An 18437-nucleotide genomic window follows, 5' to 3' on the forward strand; every position below is an offset into this window, starting at 1 on the left:
ATCATCCTTAAATAGGGTTCCCGTTCTTACCCGTTTAGGAAAGAGAGGGGACAGCTAACATGCATATTCTCCAGTGAAAAATTTTTGAGGCCAAAATTTGGTCGGCGGCCATACTTTGGTGACAAGATTTCGAGGTGACACCATTAATTCCAAGTAGTATTTTCAATATCTTATTTTATAATTAATGTTTGAAACTTGAATAATGCTACTCAGACAGGATTTCTTCAGTGGCGTAGGGTATTATAATCAGAGAAATACAATTTCTGCAATAAACATTTTTTATATATTTTACATGTAAAAAAATGTATATAGTATTGTTATCAAATATGTAAAATAATAATTGTAAACTATAAAAAAAACATGAAAAATTTTGGTTATAAAAAATCTATATGTATAACTGTTACATAAAATTTAAATTTACCTGCCAAGATTTGCTAGGGGTGGACAAACTTGGGATGGGCTACTTGTTACAATATTTTTTTAAATATCCTTTCAAAAAATTTGCTAGTTTAGGTGTATAATAATAGTTTCATTGAGAAATTAATAAAAATTTAAAAATAAATAAATAAAATAATACAAAGCTGCTAGAATAATTGTTTATTTTTTTGCGGAAAATTAGGTAAAATTACATTTGCGTAAAATTACATTATTTATTGAATCCGTAGGCAAGTGTGAAGGGGATTGGCTAGATTCATTATTATACCGTATGCTCGAAAAAAAAACGGCGTCCAGTTGGCTTGTAAATGACTGTCGATACATATATATGTATAATAATATACAGTGGAACACCCTGTATATTATTGTCATTCCCTAGCCGTCTTAGACGCCGTTTTCTTTCGATCGTACGGTATTATCCAACGTTTTGCAGAGGATATCATTAAAAACCATACATAATATGTATATAAGAGCCTAAGTACCGCAGAAAATGCGAACACTTAATATATGCAAAATACTTTCTCTCCGGCAAAAACCTTTAAAAATCAGTTTATATCTGCAACGATGCAGAAAATGCAGTCCGGCAAGATTTCGGCGTAAAAATGGTTCTTAATTTATGCAAACAATCGGGTTTCAATGAATATATCTCCCTGTTAGTAGTTGTATTGTTTTAAAAATTGTGCTTTATATGTAAGTAATAACATAATAATTAGTACAAATATATTTTCTAGTAATCAATAGTTATTTAGTGATTATATTAAAGTTTAATAAAAAGTTTGTAGGCACTTCTTTTAGTTTCAAAGTAAAGGGATTTTTCCAATTTTTCTTTTATCTAAAAAACTGCGACTTTGACTGATTTCGATGTTATTACAAATTTTGTTGCAAATATTATTCCTAATCTTAAATTGAAAACCGCGTTTCGCTAGCTACTGTAATTTTGGAGTTACGATTTTTTTAAATTTTTAACCCCCTCCCATACCCCCTTACCAACCCCTCACCCCCACCAAAAACTAATGGCCAGATTCTCGGGTGCCACAGTATTTTTGTGCCAAATTTGGTTAAAATCGGTTTAGCGATTTTTGAGTTATCGTGTTACAGACAGACAGACAGACAGAGACCATGAAAATATTTTGTATTTAAACTGTATTCAAATTCAAAATGCACCAATATAAACAAATGCACAGTGCGTGATCAGCACGTGTCAGGCGAGAGCCAGCGGCGAAATCTACCCTGATTGGCCGGCCAGCCATAGAGCCGTTGAGGTAGGCGGTTGAGATTTTTTACAGGGTCGGCTTGCATAGCGCGTTAAGGAATACTCTTTGATAAAATAAAAATGCTTTTTAAATTTATTCCCAACCAAGCGAGTAAAATCAGAACGGTCAACTATTTCAATAATAATTGTTGATCACTTCGTACAAGTTACAAGTTACAAATAGAGAAATAATTATTTATGTTTGCATAAAATATTTTTACAATTTAGTACACACGTACCTACTACAAAATGTCAAAAGTTATATATTTTATATAAAATTATTATTTTGTAAATGTTAATAAAATTATAAATTTTGTAAATCTAATGTTAATAAATGTTATGTTTAAAAATAGAAGTTTTTATTTGACTAGTTTTTCAAAAAAATGTCGTTATACTTTAAAACGAATAATACAGCAGGCTACGAAAGCAAGTTAAAACTAAGTGCTTTTTTTGTCAACTAAAATGTATTAAATTATGTTATAATGCAATTGGTCTTTTAAATGATGTAAAAACGTTTACATCACTGCATTTTTTACAAATAGTATTTTAGAAACAGATACCTATTTATACCGATATTCAGATATTGCTGTCAATAATGGAAATAAAAAAATCAGTAGTACCAAATAAAAAGATAATTATTTTAAAGGACAAATTAAGCCCTTTTAAAAAACACCAAATTTGTTGAAATCGGTCGTGCCAAAGAGTAACGTAATATTTTAATATTCCCGTCCCCTTCCCATCACTTTATTTCTACATCTAATTATATATGTAGTTTGATAATAATTAAAGGTAATTATTGAGAAAACTGGAAATCGCGTCCGATTTTCACCAAAATTGGTATACACCCTATTTTGAGATCGTAGATTACGAATCTGAACATTTTTCCTGGCGGTCTCTTACCGTTTTTCAGAAAAACGGAAAATAGTTTCAACATAGAATTTTACTTAATTTCTGATATTTTTAAGGTTTTCTCGCACATATTTTGTTAGGTATTCAATAAACAATAAGGTTTTTGCTATTTTCTGTTACTTTTTTAACCAATTCTATGCATAATAGAGGAAAATTTGCTAAAATAAATTTGTAAACAATCTAAAAATGTTGGGTTATGTGTTTCTGGCATTTAAAGCAACGTCGCCAATGCTGAACGTAAATTTAGTGTGTTTTTTTCGCTCATTCTGGGATTACGAAAGGCGGTTGCCTGAGGAACGGCTCCCTCCCATATCTGCTATTTTACTAACGAAATCTGACTATTTATAACCACGAAGTGGCACGAAAGATTTTTGTTTGGTTTGGTTAGGTCATTTTTGTTTGGTTTGCCACAACTTCTATGCGGAGGGTGTTAATCTTTTTTGTTATATTATATAAAAAAAAGATTAAACCCTCCGCAAAGAAGTTGAAACCAATGCAATCAAAACTCTTTCATGCAACTTCGTGCTTATAAATATTATTTATATAACTTCTTTGCGAAGGGGTTTAATCTTTTTTTAATATAATATAGCATAAAAATATCAACCCCCTAAGCATAGAAGGTGAAAGCAATGTAATTAAAATTCTTCCGCGTAACTTTGTGGATATAGGTATATTTAACTATTGTCAAATCTCATAATAGGTAATTTATTTAAAATCACCCGAAAAAATTGAAATATTTGTCTCTCTCATTACATAGGAGAGAGAGAGAAGAAGAATATGAAATGTCAAACTTCCATCTGGTCTCAATTTTCTTAGTTATTTTGTTAAGAAAAGTGTTTTTCAGTAAAATTTTGGACATTTTTCAATCCTCAATCAAGTGTGGCTTTTAGATAAACTATGATATAATAAAAATATAGTGAAATTATTACTTTATAGGGCTGAAATAAAGAAAAATTCAATGTTGAAATTATTTTCCATTTTTCTGAAAAACAGTAAGAGACCTCTGGTTGGTTAGGTTTGATCAGATTCGTAATCTACGACCTCAAAAAAGGGTGTATACCAATTTTGGTGAAAATAGGACGATTTCCAGTTTTCCCAATAATTACCTATTTATATAATATAAATTTCCATCATAAAATATAAACAATATTAAAAAATCATAAAAATATACATAACAATTTTATGATTTGAAATATCCGACCTTAGTGCGGTCCTGGTTATATTAATACAGCGTTCCTGTTCACGTGCTTGCCTCATGTCTCTGTTTACGTTTGGTGCATCTTGGGGTTGAATTTACTGTAGGACATTATTAACCATACAAAACAAAGATAGGCAATATACAGTGTGTTCCTTAATGGCATGCTTATATTTAAGGGGGTGATTCTTGGGCCAATTCTAAAAAAAAGCTTCATAAGGATCTATGTCCTAAACATCTTAATTTTTGAGATATAGGGTGGTAAAAGTTTCTTAAAAAACCTTTTTTTTCGAAATATCTCTGATGATATTTTAGATATACAGGGTTCGGCAATAGTGAGTCGGGCATATTATGTATATAGCTCATAGATTAAAAAACTTGAAGAATGTACGGTGATATATTTCAGGAAAAAAAAAGTGTGAGTGGATTGGGATGATTTTTTTTGAAATGGAACACCCTGTATAGTATTTTGGGGTTCCTTTCAGTTTACTTTACATAATCCTAAGATATTATTAAATATGTTTCGATAATTTGAGAGATATTAATAAATTAAAAAAATATATATATTTTTCAAACTTCCTTAAAAAAAATATTAAAAATACAAGAACTGTCCTGAAATCAAAATTATATTAAGTATGTCTTTAGATAGTCCGTGCTTACTTTGCTATAAATATCGTAATCTTGAAGCATACAGGGTGTTCAAAATTCTACGCCAAACTTTCTAAAATATAAAATAATTTTTCTTTGATTTTTTTTAATGGAACACCCTGTATCTTATATTTTATTAGATAGAGAGTTAAAAAATGAACATTTTTTATATTTAAAGTATTTCAAAATTTTTAATGGTTTTGCAGATACGCGCAGTATTATTTCACATGGCTCTTTCAACAAAAGTTACTGTGAAAAATGCCATATGAAATATAAAACGAATATCTGCGAAACAGTTAAAAATTTTGAAATACTCTAAATAGAAAAAATATTCATTTTTAATTCTCCATTTATCGAAAAAATGTTATACAAGGTGTTCCATTTAAAAAACCGAAGAAAAATTATTTTGTATTTTAGAAAGTTTCGCGTGGAATTTTGGACATCCTGTATGATTTACGATTACCATATTTATAGCAAAGTAAGAATAAAATAACATAGTTTTGATTTCAGGACAGTTCTTGTATATTTAATAATTTTTTGAAAAAGGCTGAAAAATATATATTGTTTATTTTTTTATTAATATCTCTGAAACTATCTAAATATATTTTATTTAGTCATACCTTAACTACTAGCGGGTAAATGAATTTGTAGATATATTACGAATTTTCTTGGAACTTTAGTTTCGGAGATATAAATTTAATCGGACCTTTTTAAAAAAAAATAATTTTATTTTTCAGAAACTATTAGAGACAGAGTTTACCAAAAATGCTTTTTATATCTACTAGTGGGTAAATGAATTTGTAGATACTATATTACGACTTTTCTTGGAACTTTAGTTTCGGAGATATAAATTTAATCGGACCTTTTAAAAAAAATTAATTTTATTTTTCAGAAACTATTAGAGACAGAGTTTACCAAAAATGCTTTTTATAACTACTAGTGGATAAATGAATTTGTAGATATATTACGACTTTTCTTGGAACTTTAGTTTCGGAGATATAAATTTAATCGGACCTTTTTAAAAAAAATTAATTTTATTTTTCAGAAACTATTAGAGACAGAGTTTACCAAAAATGCTTTTTATATCTACTAGTAGGTAAATGAATTTGTAGATATATTACGACTTTTCTTGGAACTTTAGTTTCGGAGATATAAATTTAATCGCACCTTTTAAAAAAAAAATAATTTTATTTTTCAGAAACTATTAGAGACAGAGTTTACTAAAAATGCTTTTTATATCTACTAGTAGGTAAATGAATTTATAGATATATTACGACTTTTCTTGGAACTTTAGTTTCGGAGATATAAATTTAATCGGACCTTTTTAAAAAAAAATAATTTTATTTTTCAGAAAGTATTAGAGACAGAGTTTACCAAAAATGCTTTTTATATCTACTAGTGGGTAAATGAATTTGTAGATATGTTACGACTTTTCTTGGAACTTTAGTTTCGGAGATATAAATTTAATCGGACCTTTTTAAAAAAAATAATTTTATTTTTCAGAAACTATTAGAGACAGAGTTTACCAAAAAAAAATATATAAAGTGATCTGGGAAAGGATGCCAAAAATGCATATAATATACAGGGTGTTCATCAAAAATCATCCCAATCCACTCACCCTATAGAAGTTAAAATAGTTTCCTGAAATACAACATACTTTAGGTTGGCATTTTCACAACGATATATGTCATTTTTTTCAGAATGAATTCTTCTACTAAATAAAGTAAAACAATACCGAGGGTAAAAATCAAAAGTTGTAGTCATTTCCGGTGAAACAGGAAACTAATTGAATACGTCAATCAGTCCTGATTTATGACATATACACAAATACCAAATCTTGTATTTTTTAACTAGCAAAATAAGAAAGTTATATGTGTGAGCCACATTTGAAAAACACCCGGTACAAGAAAAAATAAATACATAATTTTGGGATTCTATATGCTTTTTAAAGAAGGCTTACTGGCCCATATTCCTAAATAAAATCTCCATCTTGCTACTTAGCATTAAATCGGGCAACGCTGAATAAAATATGTTTTAGCTCTGGTTATTAAAACATTCCCTTCGCAATTTCTGCGTTCAAGCCCTTTTTGTTGCAGGAACTTGCAAAGTACGGTGTATACCAAATGGAATTTTAAGTATATTAAATTCCTGCAGAATTCCCGAAAACATCTTCTCCTAAGTTGTTTTTATTTGCATACTATTTTAGAGTTAGATTGCAACAGGAGATGCGCGATATTCATGTTAATTTCAAATTCACAAAGTGTACATATTTTTGCCTTTTTTTTTAGTTAGTTATTCTATAATAATATTTTCATGTATTTTAAAGTTTTATACAGGGTGTTTCAAAACAAATGCGAAAAACTTCAGGGGGTGATTCCTTGTTCAAAATAAAGGGTAGTTTGCTTCATATACGTTGGGTCAAAAGTCAACCATTAGGGAGATATCGCGGTACAAAGATGGCGGAAAAATAATGTTTTTATTTTTTATCTTGAAAACGAAAAGAGATAGACTAATGAAATTTTATGGAAGCATTACTGTTATGAAAACACACTTTCAGGTAATTTTTTTATTTTTTAAAATGAGTGGAAGGGGTTGAAATAAACTACCCTTATCATTCTTGTTAACGAAATTTAAAGAAAAATCTTATCAAACACATGCAAATGCTTTAATTTGAATAGTTTAGTTTGTTTAGAAACTTTTTTACCTCTTGTGTTTTTTTGATAATACTCACCGATTGGAAATTAAAAAATAAAATGTAAAGCATTACATGTCAGGACAAAAAACATTTCCCATCCCATACCCAGAAAAACACCCCCATACCACGATTGAGCCCCCACCATGTTTTACAGTGGGTCGCGTGTACTTTGGTAGCAATCGTGTGTTGGGAGGTCTTCTTACATGTTGAATTCCATCTGATGACACCAAATTAAACTTTGATTCATCACTAAAACAAACTTTTTTCCATTGTGCCACAGTCCAGTTTTGATATTCCTTGGCAAATGCTAATCGGGCCTTCAAATTTTTTTTTGATAGCAGTGGTTTCTTGGCGGGTCTTCGGGAAAACAACTTCTGGTCAACTAATTTACGTCGGATCGTCCTTGTACTCACTGGTGGATAGCCCATTTTTTCAAGTTTTGCTTTTATCTTCGTTGACGGAAAAATGGATCTTGTGAAGAAATTCGTTTTATGGCTTTTATCATATTGGGACCAACTTTTTTAGGTCGTCCTGGTTTTCTTTTTATAGAGACATCTCCTCTCTCATTATATCTCTTTAAAATATAATGTACCGCTGATTTTCCAAGGCGTAATTGCTTAGCGATTTCCGATTGCTCCAAACCATCCTTAAAGGCATTCACTACTCGCAACTTAAGATCTGCAGACAAGTTAATTCCACGTGGCATGATATATCACAAGAGCTCAAATGTTTTTAAATCGCAATTGTTCATAAAAGCAGAACAAATGAAACTAACAATTTTTAAAAATATTTGGTTCATCTATTTTTGTCCAAGAGAAAAAAGCAATATTTGCCAATTATTCTTATCTATAAATGATAAGACTAACAGAAGAATTTATATTTGTTTGTAGTATTTTGGTGAAAATGTATTAAACTTTTAACATACAAAGGTACATAAAATAATTTTGATATTTAACACCTCAAATCTGATTTTCTTCGCAATTATTGGTATTGGTTCATCCACCTTTGGCCAATACTGTATGTTTCTAACACGTTTTTTTCTTCAATCTTTTCAGATAACCTCTTCACTCCATGCTCCAATCTCTTCAAATCATCACCCACCATGGACGCTCTGGGCAATCTCACCCGGCACTTCAACGACACAGACTCCGAGGAAATTCAAGAGAGCAGCTTTTCATGGGTGATGAATGCCATCCAAACCATCCTCTTCGTGGTGGTCTGCGTGGTGGGCTTGGTCGGAAACACCCTCGTCATTTACGTGGTGCTCCGCTTCTCCAAGATGCAGACAGTCACTAACATGTACATTGTTAATCTGGCCATAGCCGATGAGTTTTTCCTCATTGGGATACCTTTTCTTATTACCACCATTCTGAATGGTCAATGGATCTTTGGGCATTACGTTTGTAAGGCTTACATGATCACCACGAGCATCAACCAGTTTACCAGCTCGATTCTACTATGTATCATGAGCGCCGACAGGTATATAGCAGTATGCCATCCGATTTCTTCACCAAAATGGCGTACACCGATGATATCAAAGATCGTAGCGTTCTTCGCTTGGTTCTGCAGTCTATTACTGATGGTCCCGATCGTAGAGAACGCTCAGGCAGTAGTGTCGGACGACAACAAGACCACCTCCTGTGTAATAAACTGGTTTGTCACAGACGAGAACAATACTTTGACCACGAATTCAACCGAGAGCCTCGATTCATCATTGATACCCGCTCCAACTTTGTTCCTCATCTACACTTTCATTTTCAGTTTTGCTATACCGTTATGCTTGATTCTGTTCTTCTACTGTCAAGTTATCAAGAAACTGAAGACTGTAGGGCCTAAAAACAAGTCCAAGGAGAAGAAGAAAAGTCACAGGAAGGTTACTAACTTGGTTCTAACCGTTGTGACTGTCTACGTGATTTGTTGGTTGCCGTATTGGATAACGCAGTTGACCTCAGCTGCAATACCTTCAGCTACACCATATACGTAAGAAATCTTCTGAAATATCAATATACAGGGTGGTCCGAACTGTATTCCGGAAACTTCACCAGCATAGTCTACAGATAAAGGAGTCATATTGATAATTCTCATATTAAAAAACTTCCAGACACAAATTTTCATCAAAATATTGACGTTACTTCAGAAATTATTTGGAGAAAATAAAAATAAAAATAAAACTTCTACACCCTGTATCTCGGAAACTAAACATTTTAGGACATACATTTATACGAACTTTTTTACTCATTTTTATCTGCAGAATATGCTGCCGAAGTTTCCGGAATACAGTTCGGACCACCCTGTATAGGGAAATCAATAAATGTTGGCATATACGTCATGGCTTTTCAATAAAAGTCGCAAAAGTTAAGCAACAATATCAGTTTTTACATCTCTATTGCAAGTTAATAGCAAAAGAGGCTCATCATTATCTCTTTCTTGTTCAAAATAACGAGTAGAAGCAAGACAAGTTAGTTTTGATGTCTTTGATGTGTGCACGCCACCTTTTATTTATTTCTTTGTAACAAACACTTTTTTTCTTAAAAATTGAACAATATTTCAGGTTTACTGTAACCCTGCATATACTGGCCTCATGTTTAAGTTACTCGAACTCAGCTGTTAACCCGATACTTTACGCATTCTTGAGTGACAACTTTAAGAAGAGCTTCCTCAAGGCTTGCACGTGCGCCGCCAACAAGGATGTCAATGCCACTCTTCACCTGGAGAATAGTGTGTTCCCCAAAAAATCCAAGGCCTCGTCTGATAGGTCAGTTCAACAGATTGAGAAACGGTAATCATTACTAACCTACTAACAAAAGTAACACTTTCAAGATGATGTTTATTTCTTATACTATTTTATTACATACCACATTTAAAGAAAAGCAAAAATATCCCTTGAACCGTCTTAAGAGTCCATTTCACTATAGTCCGTAAAAGTAGCAAAAATAAGCGTTCGGTATTTAACGTTATATTACATTAAGCAGATTTCTGAAATATAATATATCAGGTGTTGCATCGTCGAGCGGGACATAGAAAATCCCATGTAAATTTTAATTGGGTCAATTATTGGCTTCCCTAATTATTTTAGAGAATAATTCTATTTAGGTTTATTGAAGAGCACTAAAACCCACATTCAAAAGAATAACTTTAGATATTTTTGATTAGCTCGTTTACGAGTTATGGCCGATTTCTTTTTAAATATTTCTCCTTTCTTATGGACCTGTATTTATTTATGAGCACCAGTCAAGGTAAATTTATCTATTTAGTGCTTTGTTATTATTATTAAAAACTCATACCTACATCGAAAATATTAGCCATGAATTACACTACCGAAGAAAAAGTATTGATGATTAAATGATATTATCAAGGAAATAGTTACCAAAAGGTGTCGGACATTTTTACTGCTCTGTATCCGAATAGACCGATACCTGGAAAATCTACAATCGCAAGGAATATCCAGAGCTTTAAGACCAAAGGTACCCTAATAAATAACTGCAGATGTGAAGCAAGGCAGGAACAAAGAGAAGATGCAAGAAATGATACCGACTTGGAAGTTTTATTGTGCGTAGAAGAGAACGATGGAAAGATCAGCACAAGGAAACTTGAGGATGAAATAGGAATAGATCACACTACAGCGTTTCGAATTTATTACAACAGAGACTTTAATTTGATAACTTATTATTATATTGATTTCTGACTCAAATCCACATTTATTTATAATAATTTATTAACGAACACAATTAAGTATGTCATTAATTTACTAATTAATGACATACTTAATTATGGGCGGAAATAATGGTGTTATATTTAATTAATGGTATACTCTTTTATAAAGATTTAAATAGTTTTCTTTTTGCATACAAATGGGCTAGTAATATCATCGTTTCGCTAAAAACGATAATATTACTAGTCTGTACATTTTGTACATTTGTTGCTTTAAAAACAATCTAAAATGTCAGTATTCCATGGATATATTGATAAATGAGGTCTAAATTAAAAGAAAATGCATTTTCTACGAAAACTTGAAGGGATAGGTAAAAAATGGTATAATACAATTTGATAGACAATTTAATTGTGCATCTGATTCTCCTAAAATATACAGGGCATTCCATTTAAATTAAAGAAGTTATTGCCGTTTGAAGCTAATAATTATTACATTAATTATTAAATATACTTCATTAAATATTTAGTATTAAAAACATTGATACCCTTGGAGAAATGAAGCTTTAAAATTTTTACTGCAATTTCACAAAATTGTAAATATTTCAAAAACGGTAAGGTTTAAGTATAATAAACCTTAATCAAATTTACCTTTATTTTAATCGTAGAAACTAAAAATGTAATAATATACAGGGTGTTCCATTTAAAAAAAATACAACTTTGATATTTTTTATTTATTTGGGACACTCTGTATCTTGTAAAAATATTTTTAAATTGTAGCTCTAATAGTCCTTCAACGAACCCCAAACTTACAATTTGTAAAAATCTCATCGTTTAGCCACAATACTCCGTGTCGTATGTGGTGAACAACCCTGTATAGTGAAATGGACTCTAAGACGAAATTCGAAAATTCGAACCACGAAAAACAATAAAGAAAAAACAAAGTTTATAATCTGTATAATCTGTGGTAATAGACTCTTAAAAATAATTCTGGTTAAGCATCAAACAGTTTTAACAAAATTAAAAATATTGTTACGTTTTTCGTCGGTTCCGTGTGGATAGAAAGTCACAATTTATTTAAACACTATTTATTTAACACTAATTAACAAAAACAATAACGATAAAAGACTTATAGAACTATTTACAAACGACTTATAACTAAGAATATATTTTGAATTTTAGCGCGTCAACTGCCACTCGTCGATTTATAACTGCCCTCTCTAGGCACAGCCGCCGGCTTTTATACCTACAGCTAAAAGAACTCTAGAATAGTCCATAGATCGTTAAGTGCATAGAGAAGGTTTCGATTGTTCTCGTATGTACTACTCCATTCCAGTGGAACTCGTTTCTTCTCGAATCTTCGAATTCGAATAACCTAACTATATAGCCCGAGGGCGGGCTATATAGTTAGGTTAGGTCGAGTCCACACCGGTCCGCAACAATATTAACTCTTCCTTCCTTATTTATATTTGAATCCGTTTGCCTAATACGTAAGCATGTATCAGCTTCTCAAGAAAGGCCATCTCACACTTATCCACTCAGGAACGCGGAGCAAGATCTTTATCTACCTACCCCACGCTCAGAATTAGTTAAAAGTTCAATATTATACAACTCGAAAAAAATGCACAATCACCTGCCATTTGAAATCAAATCCATAACATCATTTTTTTCATTTCGCAAAGCATTGAAATCTTATTTACTAGACAAAATGACTTATATTTTGATGATCGAATTTGATCTTGTAATCACTGGTCTAATATTTGCTAAAATATAGAAAATATTTTTGAATCTTATTTTTATTTTTTTATTCTTTGACATTGTAAACATTTATAAATGTTTATTTTATACAATAAGACCGACAATCTAATTTGTTTACTTGTTTTGTATTCTCCTTTGTTTGTTTACTCTATCTTTGTCTACAAATTATAAATTTTTTTGACAATAAAGGCATTTTTTATTTATTTATTTACACGTTTTAACACAGAATTCTTTAAAATTTTCAGATACAGATCAACTAGAAACACCTCCACGTGCCACAACGATGAAGACGAGTGTGACGTGGGACCCCTGGTCAAAAACGACCCTTCCACATCAGCCATGACGCTGACCAGCAGGATGACCATCAACACGGCGGGGGAGAGCAAAGAGTTAAAAAACGGGACAGCGCCCAACAACCAATCGCAACCGACAAGCTTATAATCGTGTATGAGTGGGTCTACTTCAGAAACGATGAGGAGTTCTTGTAGTGTACACCGGTACGGACACTGTTTTTCGGTGTATCAAAAATTCTAAGTTGGTAATGCAGTTCTACCGCGAATTGCTTGATGTTTGAAGCTAATTTTGGAGTTAAATAATACTCTTTTATTTTTACAGACCTTGGTTTATTTAACTGACTTTTTATGAAAAATAAACATTGCCAGTGAAGTTTTCTCAGTGTAGATTGGTTTGAACACTTTTTTTTCAGTGTATACCGGGTGCGTCTTAAAAGTGGCTCACCCCTATACTTTTTTTGATTTTTTCAGATAAAAAAAACGAGATTTGGTATGTTAGTGTATGACATAAATTAGGATTGATTGACGTATTCAATTGTTTAGGTCACTTCCTGTTTCACCGGAAATGACTACAACTTTTGATAGTTAAATGGCACCCTCGGCCAGTGCCTTCTATTAAAAGATTAGCCTACGGGCGAGTATTATGACGTCACGCTAGTTAGATATAACGGATTAATAAATATGTTGTAGAATACATGGAAAACATAATTATTCCTCAGATTTTTGGTTTGTATTTTAAAAATGATATAGTTTACATGAAATATACATAATATACTGTTAATAACTACAACATATATACCTATTTATAGTAATAAATACTTTGGCAAATAAACTATGAACCATACAAATGCAGCAGCAAATGTTTTACAATGTACAAATAATGTATAGGTACATAAGATAATGGATAAAATGTAAATATATTTTAAATTTTGGGGTTTGAAAATCGATTTAATTTAACAAAAAACATTCAATATCTACTAATAGTGATGTATTATTATTTGCATTTACAAAATTTATATGTATATTTTGCAAGTATCAATGTTCGAAAATTTATATTTACAAATAATACAATATTATCTAAAAAAGGCGTCAGCGATGGCTATGAAATGAAGATCGCTGGCATTTTATATGTAAAAAAAACGTTTCGGCTAACTATAGCTTTCATCAGTGTTGTGTCATATGAGAAAAATAGTGTCGAATATAATCCAAAAAATTACATATACAATATAATTCACACCTCATAATGTTTACTGCAATTAATAAACTAATATAAACTTATCAAAAGATGACCACATATTTTTTTAAATTATTATTCTTAACACTAAAATTTTCTACATTGACTATGGAGTACGCAGTAAACATTATGTGCGTGGTGTGAATATTTTATATGTAATTTTTTGGATTATATTCGACACTATTTTTTTCATATGACACAACACTGTTGAAGGCTATAATGTTAGCCGAAACGTTTTTTTTTTAAACCAAATAAAAATAATTAAAAACCAAATGAAAACTTAATCAGCGTTTTTCCCGAACCTAAATCCCAAGAAAATCAAAAAATTTAGAATATTTAGAAACAAGGTTCAAGAATATCAAATTTTCCAAGATTGTAAAATTCTAGTTAATTATTTTATGTGTACAGTTATTTAGGGAATGTCATCAATGTTAATTTCCAAGCCAACTAGACGCCGATTTCTTTCGATAATACGGTATAATTCTTACGTAAAATGTAAATAACATTAGACCAATTAAAACAAAGAAATATGAATTTCTTAGTATTTTTAGTAACACCTTTATTCTTAAAACTTAATTTTGTATTATGCAAATATACCAATTTTATTGTTATTTTATTCATATTGTATTCAGCCATCACTTAAATATTTGATATTAATTTGGTATTATAAATAATCAACACTATTCATTAAAAATTACTGAACAAATATATGTTGTGCTTGACATACATTATATATTATCAAACAAAAACACATTCTTCTTTTAAACTGTATCAGTCTTGTCTTTACAAAAATCTTTTTTAAAATTTGAACTCAAAATAATAATCTTTTTCATGATCTTTAATACACATATTCTTTATTTTTCCCTAGATCATAATACCTACTTACGTGTTTGAATCTATCGAAGCTGAACCAACAACACTTGGAGTGGAGATTCCACAATATGAACAAAATAAACATAATTGTCCAGTTTTCATTAATACTATCATGGGAGAATATTATTTTTAAATTTATTAAAGATACTTTCAATAGAATTCTCTTGATTTATAACTCGTACCCACTTTTCTTGCTCTTCCGGACACTTTAGGCTGCCTAGTATAACTATCCTTTCCACCAGGAACACAACAAAGATGAGGCATAGCACGAAAAACACACTCCACTTAAGCTTTATTGATGAATTGTTAGAGTCTTAAAAAACACACATAAAAATCACGATACGTAAAAAATGTGTGGGCACTTTTAGGTTAAATCACTTTACACAACGTGTAATTTTTCAATTTTTCTATTTTTTTATGCGAAACCGAGAGTGACCATATATCTGGTAGTTTATGTCACTTAAACACCAAAATAATTAGTTTTTTGTACTACAATAATAAATAATACCAAAAATCAAAGAGTTAAAACCAAAAATCAACCGACAAAATATGAAACGGAATCTAACCCAATATCTAAGTATGTACAGCTGATGAAGTAAACAAAAGTCCGCCCCCAGGCCGATCTTTTAAAAGAAGGCACTGCCTCGGCATATTTTTACATTATTCTATACAAAATGACACTCTGAATAGAATAACATATTATATGTCAACTTTTGACATGCACGCTTAAAAAATCGTATTTTAAATTGCAATCTAAATCTAGAGGGCCATGGATGTGTTAAAAACACTAATTTTTAATCAAGGAGCCTTGGAAAAATAGATTTCATCGTCTAATGTTTTTCGTGCTTTGTTGTGGCCTGTTAAAAGATGCCCAACTCGTATTTTGAACATATCTCAATTTTTTCAAATGGAACAAGGGTGGCTCATTCGCATATTTGGAAAAAGCATTTTTTATGAATAATTTGGTACCAAACACTTGGTATTTCGTGTCAAATTGTCGTTATGAACCGCGTGATACAATTCCAAATAAACCATATACGAAAATGCCAAAAGTTGGCATATAATATGTCATTTTATTCAGAGTGTCATTTTCTATCGAATAAAGTAAAAAAATACCGATGCACAGTGCTTCGAACATATGGCTCTAGAGGACAAAAATCCAAAACTTCTCTTTTATTGTAAGCAATTTATTCAAACTAGGTTTATTTGACACAAATGATGAGTACGCTCATTGTACTAAATGATGATGTTCTTAGTCCCACGTTTATGAAAAAAAAATCTTATAAATAATAATAATGTTGGAGCTGTGTTCCATCTCAGAAAATAATAAGTTATAGTATGAAAACGGTGTAAGTATTAAATAAATTCCTGTGATAAAAAAGAATTGAAATAACATTAGAACATGATTCCTACAATGTAAGCCTAATATAAGATAAAAATGTTTTTCTTTAATGAAAAAGAAACATTAATGTTATATTTAATTAAAAAAAAACTTAAGATATTATAAATTTACTTTAGGACAACAAAATGCATAGATCGTAACTACTCTGATTCAGGAGAATCACTGCTGACAGAATCTTCCAAATTTATAGTATCCAAATCACAGGTAGATGAAGTATCCTCACATATAAGATATTTCTGTACTTCATTTTCTAATATGTTACTTTTTCGCGCTGTTACTGTTCATTTTGTCGGTATGAGGGGTTCGGATGTTAATAGTTACATCTTTAATAGACCATATCCATATATTATTTTTTCCTTTTCTTGGGTATGAGATTTTATAATAAATTGAAAGATGGACACTTTTTTTATGCGACGTTTCGCTCCAACATAGTGGACTTTTTCAGGCACAAGTGGTGTCTCGTTTGACTGGAAGGTTCATCAATATCTAATAAGAACATATTTTTTGAAATACAAATAATTTTGAGTTCTTGTCCTTATGATCAAGCCAAGTATTAGCCAGATCGACATTGCTTATCAATTTTACTCCATCTGAAAAGTATTATAAAATAAAGTTCGTCGCAAGCAGACGCAGGTGAACTATACAAAAATTAAAAGTGTATGAATATGGCAACAAAAATATTCAATAAATACGATATGTTTTGATATGTTTTTTTTATGCCTTTTGATGTTTGAAAACGTAAAATTTTTATATCCATTTAAGAATCATCTTAAAAATAAATAAAAACTAAACAATCACGAACTTGTTTAGAAATAAATTTAAAGTACATACCTTATTTAACAATATCCATAGTGGCTTTCAATTAAGTACGTACCCGTTTAACTCCATAATATACAGAACTACTATGAATGTTATTCTTTTCACTGATGAGATAATGATCGCAAAATTTATTTTTAGTGAAAATATTTGCTAACAAAAACGCTGTTTATGAAAAATAATATACAGGATGGTTGAACATTGCTATAAGTATAAAATTATATATTCAGATATTAGTAAATTTCAACTTATTTTTTGATTTTTGTCCATGGGACGAAGCACTGTGCGATGGTGCCATTTCAAAATCAAAAGTTGTAGTCATTTCCGGTGAAACAGGAAGTGACCGAAAACAATTGAATACGTCAATCAATCCTAATTTATGTCATAATAACATACCAAATCGCGTTTTTTTTATCTGAAAAAATAAAGGTGGGCCACTTTTGAGACGCACCCGGTATAATTTTAGATTAACCCATTTATATTGCTAATGTTGGTTACATTAAGATTAAACTTGTATTTTTAAGAAAGTTATACAGGGTGCTATAAAATTAAATTTGTGTTTATATTTTTTATTTATTTACTTACTATATACAGGGTGCTCTACCTTTTAGTAGCAGGATTCTGGATCAAAACTGGTTTATTTTAGAAAGAAAAAATACATTTTTTTATAATATGCGAAATTCTCGTAATATTAAAACAAAGTTTAATATACAGGGCGATCCAAAAATAGAGAACGTCATTTGTAACTCGAGAAAAGAAAACAATTATTAAATTATGTGCAACTGTATGCCTGATAAAAATATAAAAATTTTGATTTACAATACATTTTTATATAACAATATATAAACTAAATGGTATCCCATATTAGGTATTAAAAAACTTACTGGGCTACTAAAAAGTGGAACATCCTGTATATAAATTTGAAAAACTATAAGCTTTTTCTTATTAAAAAAGTTTCTTTACAAAGTTTTACTTAATTTTTCTAAGAAAATAAAGATTTATCCAGAACCACACTAACCTATACAATATATTATTATAGCAAAACTCGATCCAACAAAATTTCTATTCTTCATCTTCAAATAAAACGGTTTTTGAAGAATTACGTTTCCCAGATAAATTCAGGGATAATATTTCAAAAGCAAGGCAGGCCGTGGAAACAAAAGGCCCGGTTTCTTGCAAACCCCCTCTATTGTTCTATACACAATGGACAAAATAAAGTTATAATATATAGCTAGGAAATCTATTATGTAAGGAAATAAAGAGTTGTTATTTATGATTT

At 30.5% G+C, this 18437-nt stretch overlaps 1 protein-coding gene across 2 annotated transcripts; it reads left to right on the forward strand.

Annotated features, from left to right (window-relative positions):
- Positions 1-961: 961 nt before the first annotated feature.
- Positions 962-13309, forward strand: LOC115886509 (somatostatin receptor type 2-like). Of its 2 annotated transcripts, none has more exons than XM_030905696.1 (4): positions 962-1125; positions 8190-9114; positions 9686-9913; positions 12786-13309. In XM_030905696.1, exons 2-4 carry the CDS (start codon positions 8237-8239, stop codon positions 12979-12981), a joined length of 1302 nt encoding a protein of 433 aa, XP_030761556.1. In that variant the 5' UTR covers positions 962-1125; positions 8190-8236; the 3' UTR covers positions 12982-13309. The 2 variants fall into 2 exon arrangements, with proteins under 2 accessions (XP_030761556.1, XP_030761557.1); XM_030905697.1 differs by having other exon boundaries at positions 963-1125; positions 9686-9889.
- Positions 13310-18437: the final 5128 nt, after the last annotated feature.

The sequence above is a fragment of the Sitophilus oryzae genome, unplaced genomic scaffold, assembly GCF_002938485.1.
Source record: "Sitophilus oryzae breed Bouriz unplaced genomic scaffold, Soryzae_2.0 scaffold_494_pilon_pilon, whole genome shotgun sequence".
Lineage (NCBI taxonomy): Eukaryota > Metazoa > Arthropoda > Insecta > Coleoptera > Curculionidae > Sitophilus > Sitophilus oryzae.

Excerpts from the sequence above, each read along its gene's own strand:
- LOC115886509 (XM_030905696.1), top strand. The coding sequence starts at position 8,237 with ATGGACGCTCTGGGCAATCTCACCCGGCACTTCAACGACACAGACTCC. Across the intron at positions 9,115-9,685 it reads CCTTCAGCTACACCATATAC|GTTTACTGTAACCCTGCATA; the intron begins GTAAGAAATCTT and ends ACAATATTTCAG. Across the intron at positions 9,914-12,785 it reads GTTCAACAGATTGAGAAACG|ATACAGATCAACTAGAAACA; the intron begins GTAATCATTACT and ends TAAAATTTTCAG.